Source organism: Lagenorhynchus albirostris, chromosome 20 (genome assembly GCF_949774975.1).
Source record: "Lagenorhynchus albirostris chromosome 20, mLagAlb1.1, whole genome shotgun sequence".
NCBI classification, from domain to species: Eukaryota; Metazoa; Chordata; class Mammalia; order Artiodactyla; family Delphinidae; genus Lagenorhynchus; species Lagenorhynchus albirostris.
The window spans coordinates 10,318,960-10,333,707 of NC_083114.1; the positions used below are offsets into that span (position 1 = coordinate 10,318,960).

At 46.1% G+C, this 14,748-nt stretch overlaps 2 protein-coding genes across 3 annotated transcripts; one reads left to right on the forward strand and one right to left on the reverse strand.

Annotated features, from left to right (window-relative positions):
- Positions 1-16: 16 nt before the first annotated feature.
- Positions 17-6,035, forward strand: MIS12 (MIS12 kinetochore complex component). 2 transcript variants are annotated; one of them, XM_060134079.1, is made up of 3 exons: positions 17-248; positions 3,679-3,838; positions 3,982-6,035. In XM_060134079.1, the coding sequence occupies exon 3, from the start codon at positions 4,022-4,024 to the stop codon at positions 4,640-4,642; it is 621 nt and encodes a 206-aa protein (XP_059990062.1). In that variant the 5' UTR covers positions 17-248; positions 3,679-3,838; positions 3,982-4,021; the 3' UTR covers positions 4,643-6,035. The 2 variants fall into 2 exon arrangements, with proteins under 2 accessions (XP_059990062.1, XP_059990061.1); XM_060134078.1 differs by lacking the exon at positions 3,679-3,838.
- A 6,224-nt stretch (positions 6,036-12,259) lies between these two features.
- LOC132511562 (uncharacterized) lies at positions 12,260-13,212 on the reverse strand. The gene has a single exon (XM_060134805.1). The coding sequence runs from the start codon at positions 13,177-13,179 to the stop codon at positions 12,814-12,816; it is 366 nt and encodes a 121-aa protein (XP_059990788.1). The 5' UTR covers positions 13,180-13,212; the 3' UTR covers positions 12,260-12,813.
- Between the last annotated feature and the right edge of the window lie 1,536 nt (positions 13,213-14,748).

Below are 14,748 nucleotides of genomic sequence, written 5' to 3' on the forward strand. Positions count from 1 at the left end.
CCTTCCGCCAATCCCCGCAGGCCACAGCTAGCTTTCCCGCTCGCCCCCTTTCCGTCAGCAATGTAGGTTGCCCCCGGACAGCTAGCCAATCAGGAGCGCGGTAGCATCTTGCCCTCGCTCTAAGGCAGCTAGCGGTCGGAATTTGAGGGAGTTAGCGGTGCCGCCTATCTCTGGTAGCAGGCGGTGGTTTAAAGAAGGTGGCGGGAAGCCGGTGTTTGGTCGAATTCGTCACTCTCATGGTCGCTTGGGTAAGTGCCACGGGGCTGCATTTTCTCTGAAGAGGAGCGAGAAGGGGTGGCACTGGCTGAGGCCTCATCGCCGGGCGCTGGGGCGGCCCGATGGAGCAAAGTCTCCAGTGGGCCGCGAACCTCCACTCTTAAGGTTCCGGCATGCAGCGGGGGCGCGGGGCCTGCCGGGAGCCAGTGCTCAGGCCGGAAGTGGTTCCTACTCCGTGGTTTCTGGAGCTCCCGCTGCTCTACTCGCTGAGCTGTCCTGGGCACCTCCCGCGTTTCACCTGTAAATATCTATTGAAACCGTACTCATCCTGATCTCAGGAAATCTAAGGCTTGCGGAGAAGATAGGCCCGTGATAATAATATCCGAAAGTAGGGCTTGGCCAGTGCCCGAAGAGAGGTCCTGATGGGAATTCAGAGGAGTGGGTGGGTCCCCAGGGAAGTGTATTTAAACTGACCCTTGGAAGATATTTGGCCAGGCATCTTCTCTTGAGGGAAAGACATCACAGGGAAAGGCCATAGCTTGGTTTGGTTGGAACAAAGAGTAGTCAGATCATGGCAGGCAAAGTTAAGAATATTATACTTATAAAAAAAAGAATATTATACTTTATTCGGTGGGTTATAAGGAAGCACTAAAGGTTGTTGGAACAGGGAGTGGCCTCGTCTGGTAGTATATAAGGAAGGAATTAAGTAAAAGGCTGGAGAGAGTGGTTTTTAAAAAGGATATGAATGGGTAATTTACAGAAGGAGAAACCTTAAGAGTTAATACGTTTCAAGTGGTGCTCAACTTTACTGGCAGTTGGAGAAACGCACATTAAAATACTTTTACCTGCACCCCAAACATCACCCTCACAGCCTATTGATAAAACAGTGCTGAGTGTTTTGCCTACCCTGGTAAGCAAAACACCTTGACAGAGCTTTGGCAATGTCTTGTAGGGATGACAGGCAAGATTGGAGTTTTTTGAGAATCGCAAATTTGGTTTAAGGTGGATTTTTCAATTTGGAGGCTTGATTAGGATTGGGTAGAGCTCATGAAAAGCAGTCCAGCATTGGGAGAAACAGCTGAGGCAAGGGTTTCAGAGAATCTTGCTGTACAGATTGTTGGTGCTTAGCATTTCAGAGTTGATCAGTCTTTCCGGGGGCTCATAATGAACAATCAAGCCGTTTGGACAATGAAAATATTACTCAGGTCTCCTAGAATAGTAGAGTCATGCTAATGTAAACAGTAAGCTGTTTGGGGAGGCAAGGAGACTGTCGATAGTTGCAGTCCTCTGTGTCCAGCCTGTGTGGGGGTTAGACGGTTTTGGTTTTCAAAAAGCAACACTGTAAAACAATTTTACAAGATTGGCAAAAATAAGATTTTGAGTAATACCAAGTGAAGGCAAAGACATGAGAAAGAAATTCTCATATACTGCAAATGGGAGGGTAAACCAGCCTAGCTGTACTCCCACCCCTAGTGTTCTGGAGAACATTTTAGTGGTATTTAGTGAAATTATGTATGAGTAAACTCTGTGGCCCAGCAACTATGGACAGTGGACACATGAAGTACGGTATACACATATGGTAAAATTAATGGAATACTTCGGTTAGAACCAATGAAGTGGGGCTTCCCTGGAGGCGCAGTGGTTAAGAATCCACCTGCCAATGCAAGGGACACAGGTTCAATCCCTGGTGTGGGAAGATCCCACATGCCGCAGAGCAGCTAAGCCCGTGCGCCACAACTACTGAGCCTGCGCTCTAGAGCCTGTGAGCCACAACTACTGAAGCCCATGCGCCTAGAGCCCGAGCTCCACAAGAAGAGAAGCCACTTCAGTGAGAAACCCGTGCACGTCAACGAAGAGTAGGCCCTGCTTGCTGCAACTAGAGAAAGCCGCGCACGCAGCAATGAAGACCTAGTGCAACCAAAAATAAAAAAGAACCAATGAAGTAAAACAACAATGAAGTGTAATAACATGAAGTGATTGCAAACATAATGTAAAGCAAACCACACATAAAGAAAACTGTATTTTTCAAGACTATACAGTTGACCCTTGAACAACGTGGGGATTAGGGGTGCCAATCCACCCAGCAGTCAAAAATCCTTGTGTAAAAAAAAAAAAAAAATCCTTGTGTAATTTAGAGTTGGCTCTCTATATATGCAGTTCTCCATTCACAGTTTCAAGCAACTGTGGGTTATGTAGTACTTTAGTATTTACTACTGAAAAATATCCATGTATAACTGGACCTGGGCAGTTCAAACCCATGTTGTTCAAAGGTCAACTGTATGTCTAAAACCTGTTAAAGATGAATTAAAATTAAAGATGAACTGAAAAGGCATACATTAAAACACTGGAGTAGGTTCCTATGGGCGATGAAAGAAAATAAATAAGAGAGGACCTAGCATGGACCAAATATAGAGTGCTATGAAATAGGAAGTATTATCACTTCAATTATGCATATGTGAGGTCCTTAAAAAGAAGGACAGGGTGGTTAGTAAAGGTCAGATGATGAAGGTCCTTGTAAGCCATGAGAAAGAGTTTGAAATTGATCCTGAAGGCATAGGGTAGTGTTGAAATTAAAATCCTGTTAATCCACAGAATCCTCTCCACAAGATATAGAAGAGAAAGCAGTTTTATTACTGAATAAGCATATCTGGATTACAATGCATTATAGGTAATCTGTGAATGAGATGACAAAGACAGAAAGAAATTCTACCCTATTTTATACAGCTAAACCATTACAACCATTCTATTTTTAGCCATTACATAAATTCTCAAGATTAACAGCATCTTGTCCCATAGAAAGATTTGACTGCACCACTTGCTGCAAATTATTTCATAAGGTTCATCCTAAATTCACCTGGTAATTGAGGTAGCCATTTTTTTTAGCTAATTACTTTGCAGGAATAATGAAACTATCAATACTTTTATTTCTATGACAAGTATATGGTTACAGCTCAGAAAAAGGTCCCTAGGTTAAACACCCACATTGACAGGGAGATAGGAGTGCTATTTTCCTAGATGTTTACATTTGAAAGGAATGTCTCCCAGACCCTTGAGAAAACATCAGGCTTGCTCAGCTTCTAATGGGATATTTTTCAGATGGCAACGTTGGAAGGACAGGGGAGTTGAAGACCTTGGCAAGGGAGCCGTTGAAGTGATGGATCATGGAGCTTAAAATGGAGAGAGGAAGAAGTGAGGTGGGAGAGACTGAGCGCTAGAAAAAGAAGATCAGAGGGCTGAAAGTCTTGACGATTAAGGTATAATATGAATATGCGAATGAGCGTTGGAAGACCAGCATATGAGGTTGTGGTCAAAAAGTAGGAGCAGCTAGGGAAAGAAGTTACAAATATCAATCGCCATGTGGCTAAAAGAGTGGAGATGAAGATCATCGAAACTCAAGGAACTGAGTCTCTAGGGCATTGGTAAGATCATCCATGTAAACTTGAAAGTTGTCTGGGATGATAGGATTCCGAAGGCTGATCCATAGGCCAGAAGCCTCAGTAACTGAGAGGTGAGGGAAATGGACAATGAGGAGGAAGAGGGAGGTTACAGGCTGATGGAAAAAGCCTCAGCGAGGCGGCGTTTGTATCCTGCTGCGGATGAGTGAGGCTGGAAGTAGCATCAGGTATCAAGGAACATAAACTTCATATTTTTTTTTCTGCTTCTTTGTTTTGTTTTTGTTTGCTTTGCTATCTGTAATGTCATTTGTTACTTTCATCAGATGATTTTTTTGAACACAAATGAAATTTTTTCTTATTACATTTGCAGATTTTTCACATTCAAAATAAACAAAGCAAAATAAGCCAAGATGTCTGTTGATCCGATGACCTATGAGGCCCAGTTCTTTGGCTTCACACCGCAAACTTGCATGCTTAGGATCTACATTGCATTTCAAGACTACCTATTTGAAGTGATGCAGGCTGTTGAACAGGTTATTCTGAAGAAGCTGGATGGCATCCCAGACTGTGCGATTAGCCCAGTCCAGATTCGTAAGTGCACGGAAAAGTTTCTTTGCTTCATGAAAGGACGTTTTGATAACCTTTTTGGCAAAATGGAGCAGCTGTTTTTACAGTTGATCTTGCGTATTCCCCCAAACGTCTTGCTTCCGGAAGATAAACCTCAGCAGACGCATCCTTATAGTGAGGAAGAATTCCAGCTTCTCCAAAAAGAAATTGAACAGTTACAGGAGAAGTATAAGACTGAATTATGCACTAAGCAGGCCCTTCTTGCAGAATTAGAAGAGCAGAAAATTGTTCAGGCCAAACTCAAACAGACGTTGTCTTTGTTTGATGAGCTTGAAAATGTTGGCAGAGAGCACGGGACTAGTGATTTTAGGGAGAGCTTGCTGTTCCTGGTTCAGAACTCCAGAAAACTACACAATATTAGAGACAATGTGGAAAAGGAAGGCAAAAGACTGAAAATATCTTAATGTCTAAATAATAAAAGGAGTTTGTCAGAAGGTGAAATGATAAGGAGTTTATATCAATGACCATTCTGATCCCAGTGAACTGTGTACTTTGGGGGTGTCTTCTTTGTTCACTCTTTCCTGTATTCCACGGCCTCCTCTTTTTTGGTCCACTCTCCTGAAGCATCTATGCACTACCTTGAACTAATCTTTGAAGCATCTGTGCTTAGCTGCCTCTAATGGGTGGCAAGGGATTCTTGGTTCAATAACGACTCATTTGGGGGCATGACTGAAGAAGTAAAGCTTTCCCTGGCCATTTAAAGATATTTGTAAAAGTTGTACCTGGGTCATCAGTCCTCTGTAACCTTGATCCTTTTGCCTTACTCTTTGGATGAGACCAAATGAGGAAAAGGTTAAGTGGACATCTTTTTTTTTTAATTATTATTGTTATTTTTTTGTGTGGTACGTGGGCCTCTCACAGCTGTGGCCTCTCCCGTTGCGGAGCACAGGCTCCGGACGCGCAGGCTCAGCGGCCATGGCTCACGGGCCCAGCCGCTCCGCGGCATGTGGGATCTTCCGGGACCGGGGCACGAACCTGTGTCCCCTGCATCGGCAGGCGGACTCTCAACCACTGCGCCACCAGGGAAGCCCGGACATCATCTTTATTAACCAGCCACTGCACTGTGGGACAGCCAACACAGACTGCTTGTTCTTGCCCAGTAACTTTTCTCACACGGAGACTTTAATAACTCGTTGAAGGAAGCAAGTAGCAGAAAAAACAACTATGACCTTTAGAAAGAAGAAAGAAGTTATTTTGTTTCTAAAATAAATCCTTTCCTTGACCAAGGCCTTGGTGAGGTTAAAGAGTTTACTGTCTTGGAGCCCAGCAATGGAAGACATTGGACAAAAAGAAAGCAGATTTCACTGACATAGAAAAGGAAGCCTGGAACATATCCAATAGCAAAATTTATATTAACTGACTATTAGGTATTTATACCTTTTTTTTTCATGCTTCAGTTAGTTTTGGAATCTGCCTTGTACCTAATATTTAATTATTTATTCACACTCATAAGCATCAAATATTTAGTACTCTCAGTGATAAATTTTAGCTGTGTCTTGTGCTTAAATTCAATGGAATCTAATATTTCCTTTTGTAACTAATCCATGTAAAATGTTAGATCACCCAAGGAAAGGGGAAAGATAGCAATAGTTGCTCTTAAGGTATTACTTGCCTTCCATGTCTTCCTAAAGAACAGGATTTGGAGTTTCTCCTTTATATAGAAGTGTAACTTAGGGTGTTAATATTTGCAATTAAATATTCATCAGTTTAGGAAGCCTGTGTTTACCTAGACTATGTTTATTATCAAGGAGTCCTTTTTTCCAATCCTGTACATTAAATATATATGTTTTTAAAGCATTGATTTGTGATTTTCTGCTGTATATAATGTCATGGTATGCGTCCTTCAGTATGACTTTTTACCCAAATGATCATTTATTTTTATTTTTGCATTTGGAGCTTATTTAAAATCTCCTAGTGTAGTGGGTTGAATGGTGATCCCCCAAAAGGTATGTCCATGTCCTGATTCCTAGAATCTGTGATTGTGCCTTATTTGGAAAAATGGTTTTGCAGGTAAAATTATGTTAAGGATCTGGAGATAAGGAAGTCGTCCTGATTTATCTGGCTGGGCCCTAAATCCAATGACAGGTGACTTTATAGAGGGAGATTTGAGACAGACAAGGAGGAGGCCTTGTGACCACAGAGGGAGATTGGAGTGATGCAGCCACAAGTCAAGGAATGCCAAGAGCCACCGTAAGCTGGAAGAGGCAAAGAACAGGTTCTTCCCTAGAGCCTCCAGAGGGAGTGTGGCCCTGCTGACCCCCTTCTTTTAAATTTCTGGCTTCCAAAACTGTGAGAGAATACATTGCTGCTGTTTTAAGTCACTAAGTTTGTTACAGTAGCTGCAGGAAACTAACATACCTAGTGAAATTAGAAATTAAGGTATTCATAAGGATGTAGGCTGCTTATTTATTTTTTAAAGTTTATTTATTTATTTATTTTTGGCTGCATTGGGTCTTCATTGCTGCACGCCGGCTTTCTCTAGTTGCGGCGAGTGGGGGCTACTCTTTGTTGCGGTGCGCGGGATTCTCATTGCGGTGGCTTCTCTTGTTGCGGAGCATGGGCTCTAGGCACGTGGGCTTCAGTAGTTGTGGCACGCGGGCTCAGTAGTTGTGGCGCACGGGCTTCGTTGCTCTGCGGCATGTGGGATCCTCCCGGAGCAGGGCTCGAACTCGTGTCCCCTGCATTGGCAGGCGGATTCTTAACCACTGCGCCACCAGGGAAGCCCCCTAGGCTGCTTATTAAGGAAACAACAGATGAGATCTGCTTGGCCTCATTATATATGCAATAATATGGTTTGTTTGGATACGGTTAAAATATGGACCTGACTTGGATAGAAGGGTGAAATCCACAGTATTTAGAACTCGAGTCCATTACATGTTGAGTAAGTGCTTAATACTTGTTGGATATTAATACTGTGACTATTTGTCATAGTAGTGTCTCTGCAGGAATAAATTAATATACTTGGCCCCATTGTCCTCTAATAATTAAATTCCTCCCTCAAAACTTCAGAAATAAATCAGGATAACAAATACTTGGTTACCCACTCTGCTTCATTGCCTCATCTCCCATCCAGCATCAGTCTTATCCAGTTTCCTACTTCCCTCTACATTAGATCCTATGATTTTGTAATATCAAACCTTCAATTTCCTGGGACTTCTCTGGTGGTCCAGTGGCTAAGACTCTGTGCTCCCAGTGCAGGGGGCCTGGGTTCAGTCCCTGCTCAGGGAACTAGATCCCACATGCTACAACTAAGAGTTCACATGCCACAACGAAGATTCCATGTGTGGCAACCAAGACCTGGCGCAGCCAAATAAATAAATAAATATTTTAAAAAAACACAGCAGTCTCCCTAGATGCCAATTCCCAAGCTTTCCCTTGCATTTATTTATTCTCCGTCATTATCATGCCTGCTCCCCACTGTATACTCCCAAATAGACTTTTCTCATCCTGCTGCTGCAGTGACAGGGTTTGGGATGGTATTAATAGAAAGTAAAGAGTGGACACACTACCACCCTTACAGAAGTAAAAAGAATTATAAGGAAATACTATTTAAGACATTCTGCACTCAGTTCTGATGTTGGGAAGGGGACGGTGTTTCCCCATACCACCAAGCACTTTTCATCACCAGGTCCGTGTCCTGCAATTCAACTCAATTCTGACACTACCTGGAGATAGCATCAGATTGCACAGATTAAGGGTTCAGTCCCACAAGACCGTCCTCCACTTCAGATGCCAATCAGAAGCCTAGGCTACCTGTGCTTCTGACTGACTGGCTATAAATCAGAGGTTCCCAAGACCCCCTCCTAGAGTACAATTAATTTTCTAGAGCAGCTTACAGAACTCAGGAAGCCCGTTTACTCACTGGATTACTGCTTTATTATAAAGGATATATGAGTCAAGAACCAGATGAAGAGATATACGGTAAGGTCCTGAACAAAGGAGCTTTTGTCCCTGTGAACTTTGGGTCTGGCATGGTGGCACATGCAAACGTTCTGATTCCTCAACCTGGAAGCTTTCCAAACCCTCTCTTTTTGGGTTTTAAGCAAGCTTCATTACATAAATCACTGGCCATTGGTGATTGAAATTGGATCTCTAACTCAAACCGTGTATAAAAATGAAACTCAGAAATGGATCAGAGAGCTAAATATAAGCATTAAAACTATAAAACTCTTAGAAGAAAACATAGGCTTAAACCTTTGTGTTCTTGAATTAAGCAACAGTTTCTTAGAGATGACACCAAAAACATAAGGAACAAAGGAAAAAATAGATAAGGTGGACATCATCAAAATTAAAAACTTTTGAACTTCAAAGATACCATCATGAAAGTGAAAAGACAAACCACAGAATGAGGAAATTTTTGCAAATTATATCTGATAATAGACATGCTTAGAACATATAAAGAACCCATAGAATTCAAGACAAACAGCCCAATTTAAAAATGGGTAAAGGATCTGAATAGACATTTCTTCAAAGAATATATACACTTGGCTAAGCAAATGAAAAGATAATCCAACATCATTAGCCATCAGGGAAATGCAAATCAAAAGCACAATGAGATACCACTTCATATTCACTAAGACGACTATAACTTTTTTTTTTAAGGTAAGTTTTGGCAAAGAAGTGGAGAAATTGGAACCATACAGTGTGGTGGGAATGTAGAATGGTGTAGCCACTTTGGGAAGCCAGTACATAATAGGACAAATGTCCAAAATAATTGTTTCTCCCTTTAGCATTTGTGATCTGCTAAAAGTCAGTTTACTAGATGTCTATTATTTTTGCCTGCCCAGTATCCATGGTCTTGATAACTTCAGTTTTCCTTTGAGAAGCTGTCTCTTTCCTCTAGTGTGCTATTTTCATGGGGGCTTCTTATTAAGATGTTTCTTTTGCCTTCTGGCCAAAAGTGGGCATGTGAGCTTAGCTAGGTCAATAAGACTCTCTAGAATTTGATTTTTTTTTTTTTTTTTTTAAGAATTTGATTCTTGGGGCTTCCCTGGTGGCACAGTGGCTAAGAATCCGCCTGCCAATGCAGGGCACACGGGCTCGAGCCCTGGTCCGGGAAGATCCCACATGCCGTGGAGCAACTAAGCCCGTGCACCACAGCTACTGAGCTTGCGCTCTGGAGCCCGCAAGCCACAACTACTGAAGCCCATGTGCCTAGAGCCCGTGCTCTGCAACAAGAGAAGCCACCACAATGAGAAGCCCACGCACCACAACAAAGAGTAGGCCCCGCTCACCGCAGCTAAAGAAAGCCCGCGCGCAGCAACGAATACCCAACGCAGCCAAAAAAATAAATAAAAGTAATTTGATTCTTGAGCAGCATGGCACAAAGCCCAAAAAATTGTGCCCTTTTGTTTTTATAGTTAAACTCTGGAAAGGCTGTCCATTAGTACTTGCGTGGAGAGGCTGGATATTTTGGATATATTGGAATTCCAGAAACTGGGGGACAATTGAGAGCTCTATATAGGGAGGCAGTGGAGGGGATATGTGACCAAATATCCTGGGACACTTAAACTATAGAAAAGGAAAATTGGCCAGGTTAGACATATGGGGATGCTAAAGGGACACATGGATGGTGTGAGGGTAGTGAAAATTTAATTTAGTTAGAAAAAATGGGCCAAGCATTGGAGTTCAATGAAATCAGGAATTTCAAGGAGATATGGAGAATTTCAGGTATTTCAGGAATGTCAAGGTATGGGGGCTGGGGGGAAGGATGGGCAGGGAACTTCCCTGGTGGCACAGTGGTTAAGAATCGCCTGCCAAGGCAGGGGACACGGGTTCGAGCCCTGGTCTGGGAAGATCCCACATGTGGCGGAGCAACTAAGCCCGTGCGCCACAACTACTGAAGCCCGTGTGCCTAGAGCCCGTTCTCCACAACAAGAGAAGCCACCGCAATGAGAAGCCCGCACACTGCACTGAAGGGTGGCCCCCGCTCGCCACAACTAGAGAAAGCCCGTGCAGCAACGAAGACCCAAAGCAGCCAAAAATAAATTTAAAAAAGATTGTAGCCATGCTAAAAACAACAACAACAAGGTATGGGGAAAAGTAAGGGCCAATAGGGGAGAATATGGGGGTATGAGAAGAGAGGTTGATTTTGGGGCTGGGGTGAGCTTAACATCAGGGATAGCAATGACGAGGTGAATGTTAAGGAAGACTGGAGCACAATATTGGGGAGACAGTAATAATCCAAATATCTGAGGAACAATACAGTGAATCCTGAAATAAAGGGATCAAATGGGGCTGGATATTTAGGAGAATATTGGAGTCAACGTTCAAAGTGTAGAGCAATAGGATCTAATAATGGTATAATCATGGGAACCAGATACTGGAATTTGGGGAAGAAAATGGAGGCCTAGATTTGGTGGCCCAGAAAGGGTCATGATATTTGTGGAACAATGTGTCAAATATCAAGGAACAGGGAACTTTGGTTTTGGGAATGGGGGGGGCGTTCTATCAGGGGATTAACTGAGGGCAAAATATTGGGGAATCATATCCTGAGTAGTCACTGAAGGACTGTGTGAGGGATAAGAGGGGTTGTGTGAGGGACTTCCCTGGTGGTCCAGTGGTTAAGACTCCAAGCTTCCACTGCAGGGGGTGCGGTGGGAAACTAAGATCCCACGTGCCCTGTGGTGCGGCCAAAAAAAAAAAAAAAAGGGGATGTGTGACTGGGAAACAGTGGGACCAAATGTTTGGAGAGCACTGGGCCATGTATTGGGATTCAGTGGTTAGTCAATATTAAAGGACAGTAAAGATCCAATATCCAAGATTGAAAACTGGAAAAACAGAGAGGTACATACTGTGGTAACTTGGAGACTTAATTCTGGGGAATAGTGCCTTTTATTGGGGGAAAATTATTGTAGTAAACTGTGGCTGCACAGCACAGGCTGACATTGGGAAATGGTGGATGTCATGCTTTTGGCACTGAAATAAAGAGGCAAGATATTAAGGCATGTAGTGATATGGGATTATGGGAAAACAGAACTGGGAAAATGACAAGGCCCTGACATTAGCAAACACTGAGCTTATAAAGATACAAGCTGGGTGAATTAGGGGGCAAATTGTAGAGCTTAGTGGGAGGACTGTCCAGGGGCAGGAGTGTCCTGATAATGGGGGCAAGTGGGGACTAAATACTGAGGGGCAGTGGATAATGCTGCAATGGGATAGTGACAGACCTGCTGTTAGGGGACAGTAGAACTGGACACCGGTATGCTATCGGGACGTGATATGGAGAAGATGTCATTTAGAGGCCTGTATAGCTATTTAGTGGAGAGAGATGCTGTATCTTGGAATGCTGGATAATGGGATGAAATTTGTTTTGGAGGGACAGTAGAGATGTTGTGAAGATTATGGGATGAAACTTGGAGCAGACTAGGAAGTCTGGTGGGCCCACTGCATAGTTGGAAATTAATAAAGAACAGAATATAAAGGAGACTGGAAAAGGAGCATTTATTCCATCAGAGGTACCATAATTACAGATATTTCCAAGTAAAGTATATGCAGTATTAGAGCGTTATGTTCTGACATTTAACATTCATGTTTAAACAGAGATGGCAGGTGGGTAAATAGCCTGCCAAGGTGCGTTTTGCTATTAGGTCTTTTGGGTATGAGACGACAAACCCCTTGGGGTTGGGTAGTTTCCTAGCACGAATTCTTAATCAATGAGAGACTCCCTCACCCCCTTCATCTTGGGCCCCATAGCTCTGGAAGGGCTCTGGGCCAGGATGAAGCCCCCCCAGGTCCCCAAAGACAGCAATGACAGCCCCCTGTAGACCCCAGCGCCTCATCCCGCGCAGCGTGCAAACTCTGGGCGTGCGTCTCTGGGGGTCTACAGCCGTTGGTCCCAAGCCGTCCAGGACACGACGAGACTGTGGCTTCCTGGCAGGACAGCTCCTTCGGCTGTGTCTCGGCTCGGCCCGACATCGGTAGTGGCATCAAACCCTAAGACAGGGAAACGCACAGTCTGGGTGGGCTCAAGCCTCTGGGCAGGTGGCGCGCTACCCCGACAAACTCACTGTGTCCTGCGCTCTCAGGTCCGCCGGTTCCCACGCTCCGGGCTCTGCGCCAGCTCGGGGGTCACTGCTGGCTCCTCCGGGGGCGATGCAGCATCACAGGGCTTCGGCTTATCCCAGGCCAGGGCGCCGACCCCCACCCCGCAGGGCCCTGTCTCTGGAAGGCGGCGGCCCCGGGTCTGGCTCATCCCTTAAAGAACAGAAGGTTGGGCTCGCTGTGCGCGCCCCAGCCACAAAATGACAGGCTTCCTCTGCGTGCCCCCACCTCACAAAGCGGTAGGGTCCAAGGACATTATCCTCATTATAAATGGGGTTCAGTCAAACCGCGAGATTCTAAACGTTGGAGTCTGTCTGTGTTCCCGCCCCTAATCCCCAGGTGCTTATTTCATTAGCGGTAGCTGCTTTGGACGTTCCTACTGATGGATAGTTAGACAAAGGTAGTGACAAGCAGAGAAGAAAAGAAGCATCAAAAGCTAGATGAAGGGGGTGCGGCGCGTCTCCAGACACAAAATGCCAAGCCCTTCTTTTCCCTTCCCTCCCACCTCAGCCCTGAGCCCATCCCCAGCAAATCAGGCTAGCTGTAAATGGATATAGGTAAAGATGCAGGAGGTGATGGAGAAGGCGATGGCCGCGTAGATAAAGATGGAGAGGTGCGGAAAATGGTCGAGATAGCAGCCCTCGTGCAGTGGAGGCGCCTCCTCCTGGGGCTGGGGGCGCGCCGCGGCCTTGGGGGGCTGCCCAGGGCGGGCCCCCTGCGCCCTCCCACCAGTGCGCCGACCGGCCTTCCTGCCCGCGGCCCCCGCCGACTTGGGCCGGCGGACAGCGGGGGGCTCTTCTGGAGGAGGCTTGTCAAACAGGCCTTCGGAGTCAGAGTCGGGGTCCGGGCGAAGCTGCTCGTGGTCCCGGGGTTTGCGCTGGAAGAGTTGGTCAGCCATTGGCGAGAAGCGCGGCGAGGCGTGTCTGCCTGTTCCGGGTGGTCAGATCCGGGCAGGGTCGAGGCGCAGCGGGCGGCGGCGGGGCTGCGGCTGTATTTCTACTACCGGGGAGGGGGCGGCGTGGGGCGGAGCCAGGGAGGGGGCGGGGGCTCTGCAGGGTCTGCGCAGCGTTTGTCTCAGTCGAGGCGCCTCTTGCTCCTGGCTCCCGCTTCAGACCCCCGCTTGTTGCAGAGGTTGGCTGTACAGGTTCACAGGTTCAATCTCCAGGACGCTCCAGGGCTGGCGCCTCAGGAGTCTGTGTGCAACCTGCCCCGTTCCCATGGCAACCTGACGCGGGGCGCAGGAAGGAGGGGGTGCGAGCTGCTAACTGGAACCCAGGGGCGCGAAAAGGGGACTTGGGGCCAAAGAAGCGGAAGTGCAGACGGCCAGGATCATAGCTCCGCGCGGGGCTTCCCCGAGGAGTTATTTCTCCTCTTAAAAGAAATATTGTGGTTTTTTTTTTTTTTTTTTTTTTTTTTTTTTTTTTTTTTTGCGGTACGCGGGCCTCTCACTGCTGTGGCCTCTCCCGTTGCGGAGCACAGGCTCCGGACACGCAGGCTCAGTGGCCATGGCTCACGGGCCCAGCCGCTCCGCGGCACGTGGGATCTTCCCGGACCGGGGCATGAACCCGCGTCCCCTGCATCGGCAGGCGGACTCCCAACCACTGCGCCACCAGGGAAGCCCTGTGGGGTCTTTTTTAAATTTTAATACATGAAAAATCTAATACATAATCTTTGTAGAAAACGTGAAAGTTAGAAAGCACTATGGCAAAACGAGTAGCAAAATAAAGGCGCCCACAATCCCGAAGCCCAGAGGTAGCACGGTTAACAGTGGTGCGTTTCCTCCTGCTCCTCTCCCACGAACGCAGTATCCCGGCCTTTTGGGCGTCTCACATATGGTTAGATTAGGAACAAGTACTTTCAAAGGTTGCCATACCTGAGCCGGTTCCCCCCCCGCCCCCATCCCCAGGCTCCTCTTGGCATCCCCAAGGCCCTTCCATGGCTTCCACTGGTACTACCACAGACTGCTGGGTGCCACAATCTCCTGGCACCTCTGTTGCACCCAAGATTCCAAGGCTGGTTGGTGTTCCCTTGTGGAATGTGGGGAGAACAGCCACTAGGACTTACTTGGGTCCCAGTGGTTTGGAGGGGCACACTGGCCGACCAAACTCAAACTGTCATCAGGGAACTCATTCCCTCCTGCAACTGAAAGGTCCCGGGGGAACCAGGACCAGTGTGCTGAAACAATGTCACCAGGGTGCTGTCTCTCCATCTTACAGATTGTCAGGGACTTCTTGCAGGGCAAGAGCCTACTACATAGTGGTAGGTACTCAGATAAAATTTGTTGAGTGAATTGTAATGATTGAATGGCTGTTAGCAGCAGCAGGATCACATGCTCACAGTCTAGCCGGCCGGAGAATGGAACCCACATACACTGTTGTTGGGAATGTAAAATGGTGCAGCAACTTTGGAGAACAGTGCCCTTCTAAATGCCAGCCTCCTCCCTCTCTGGCCCTCTGAGCACTCCTCC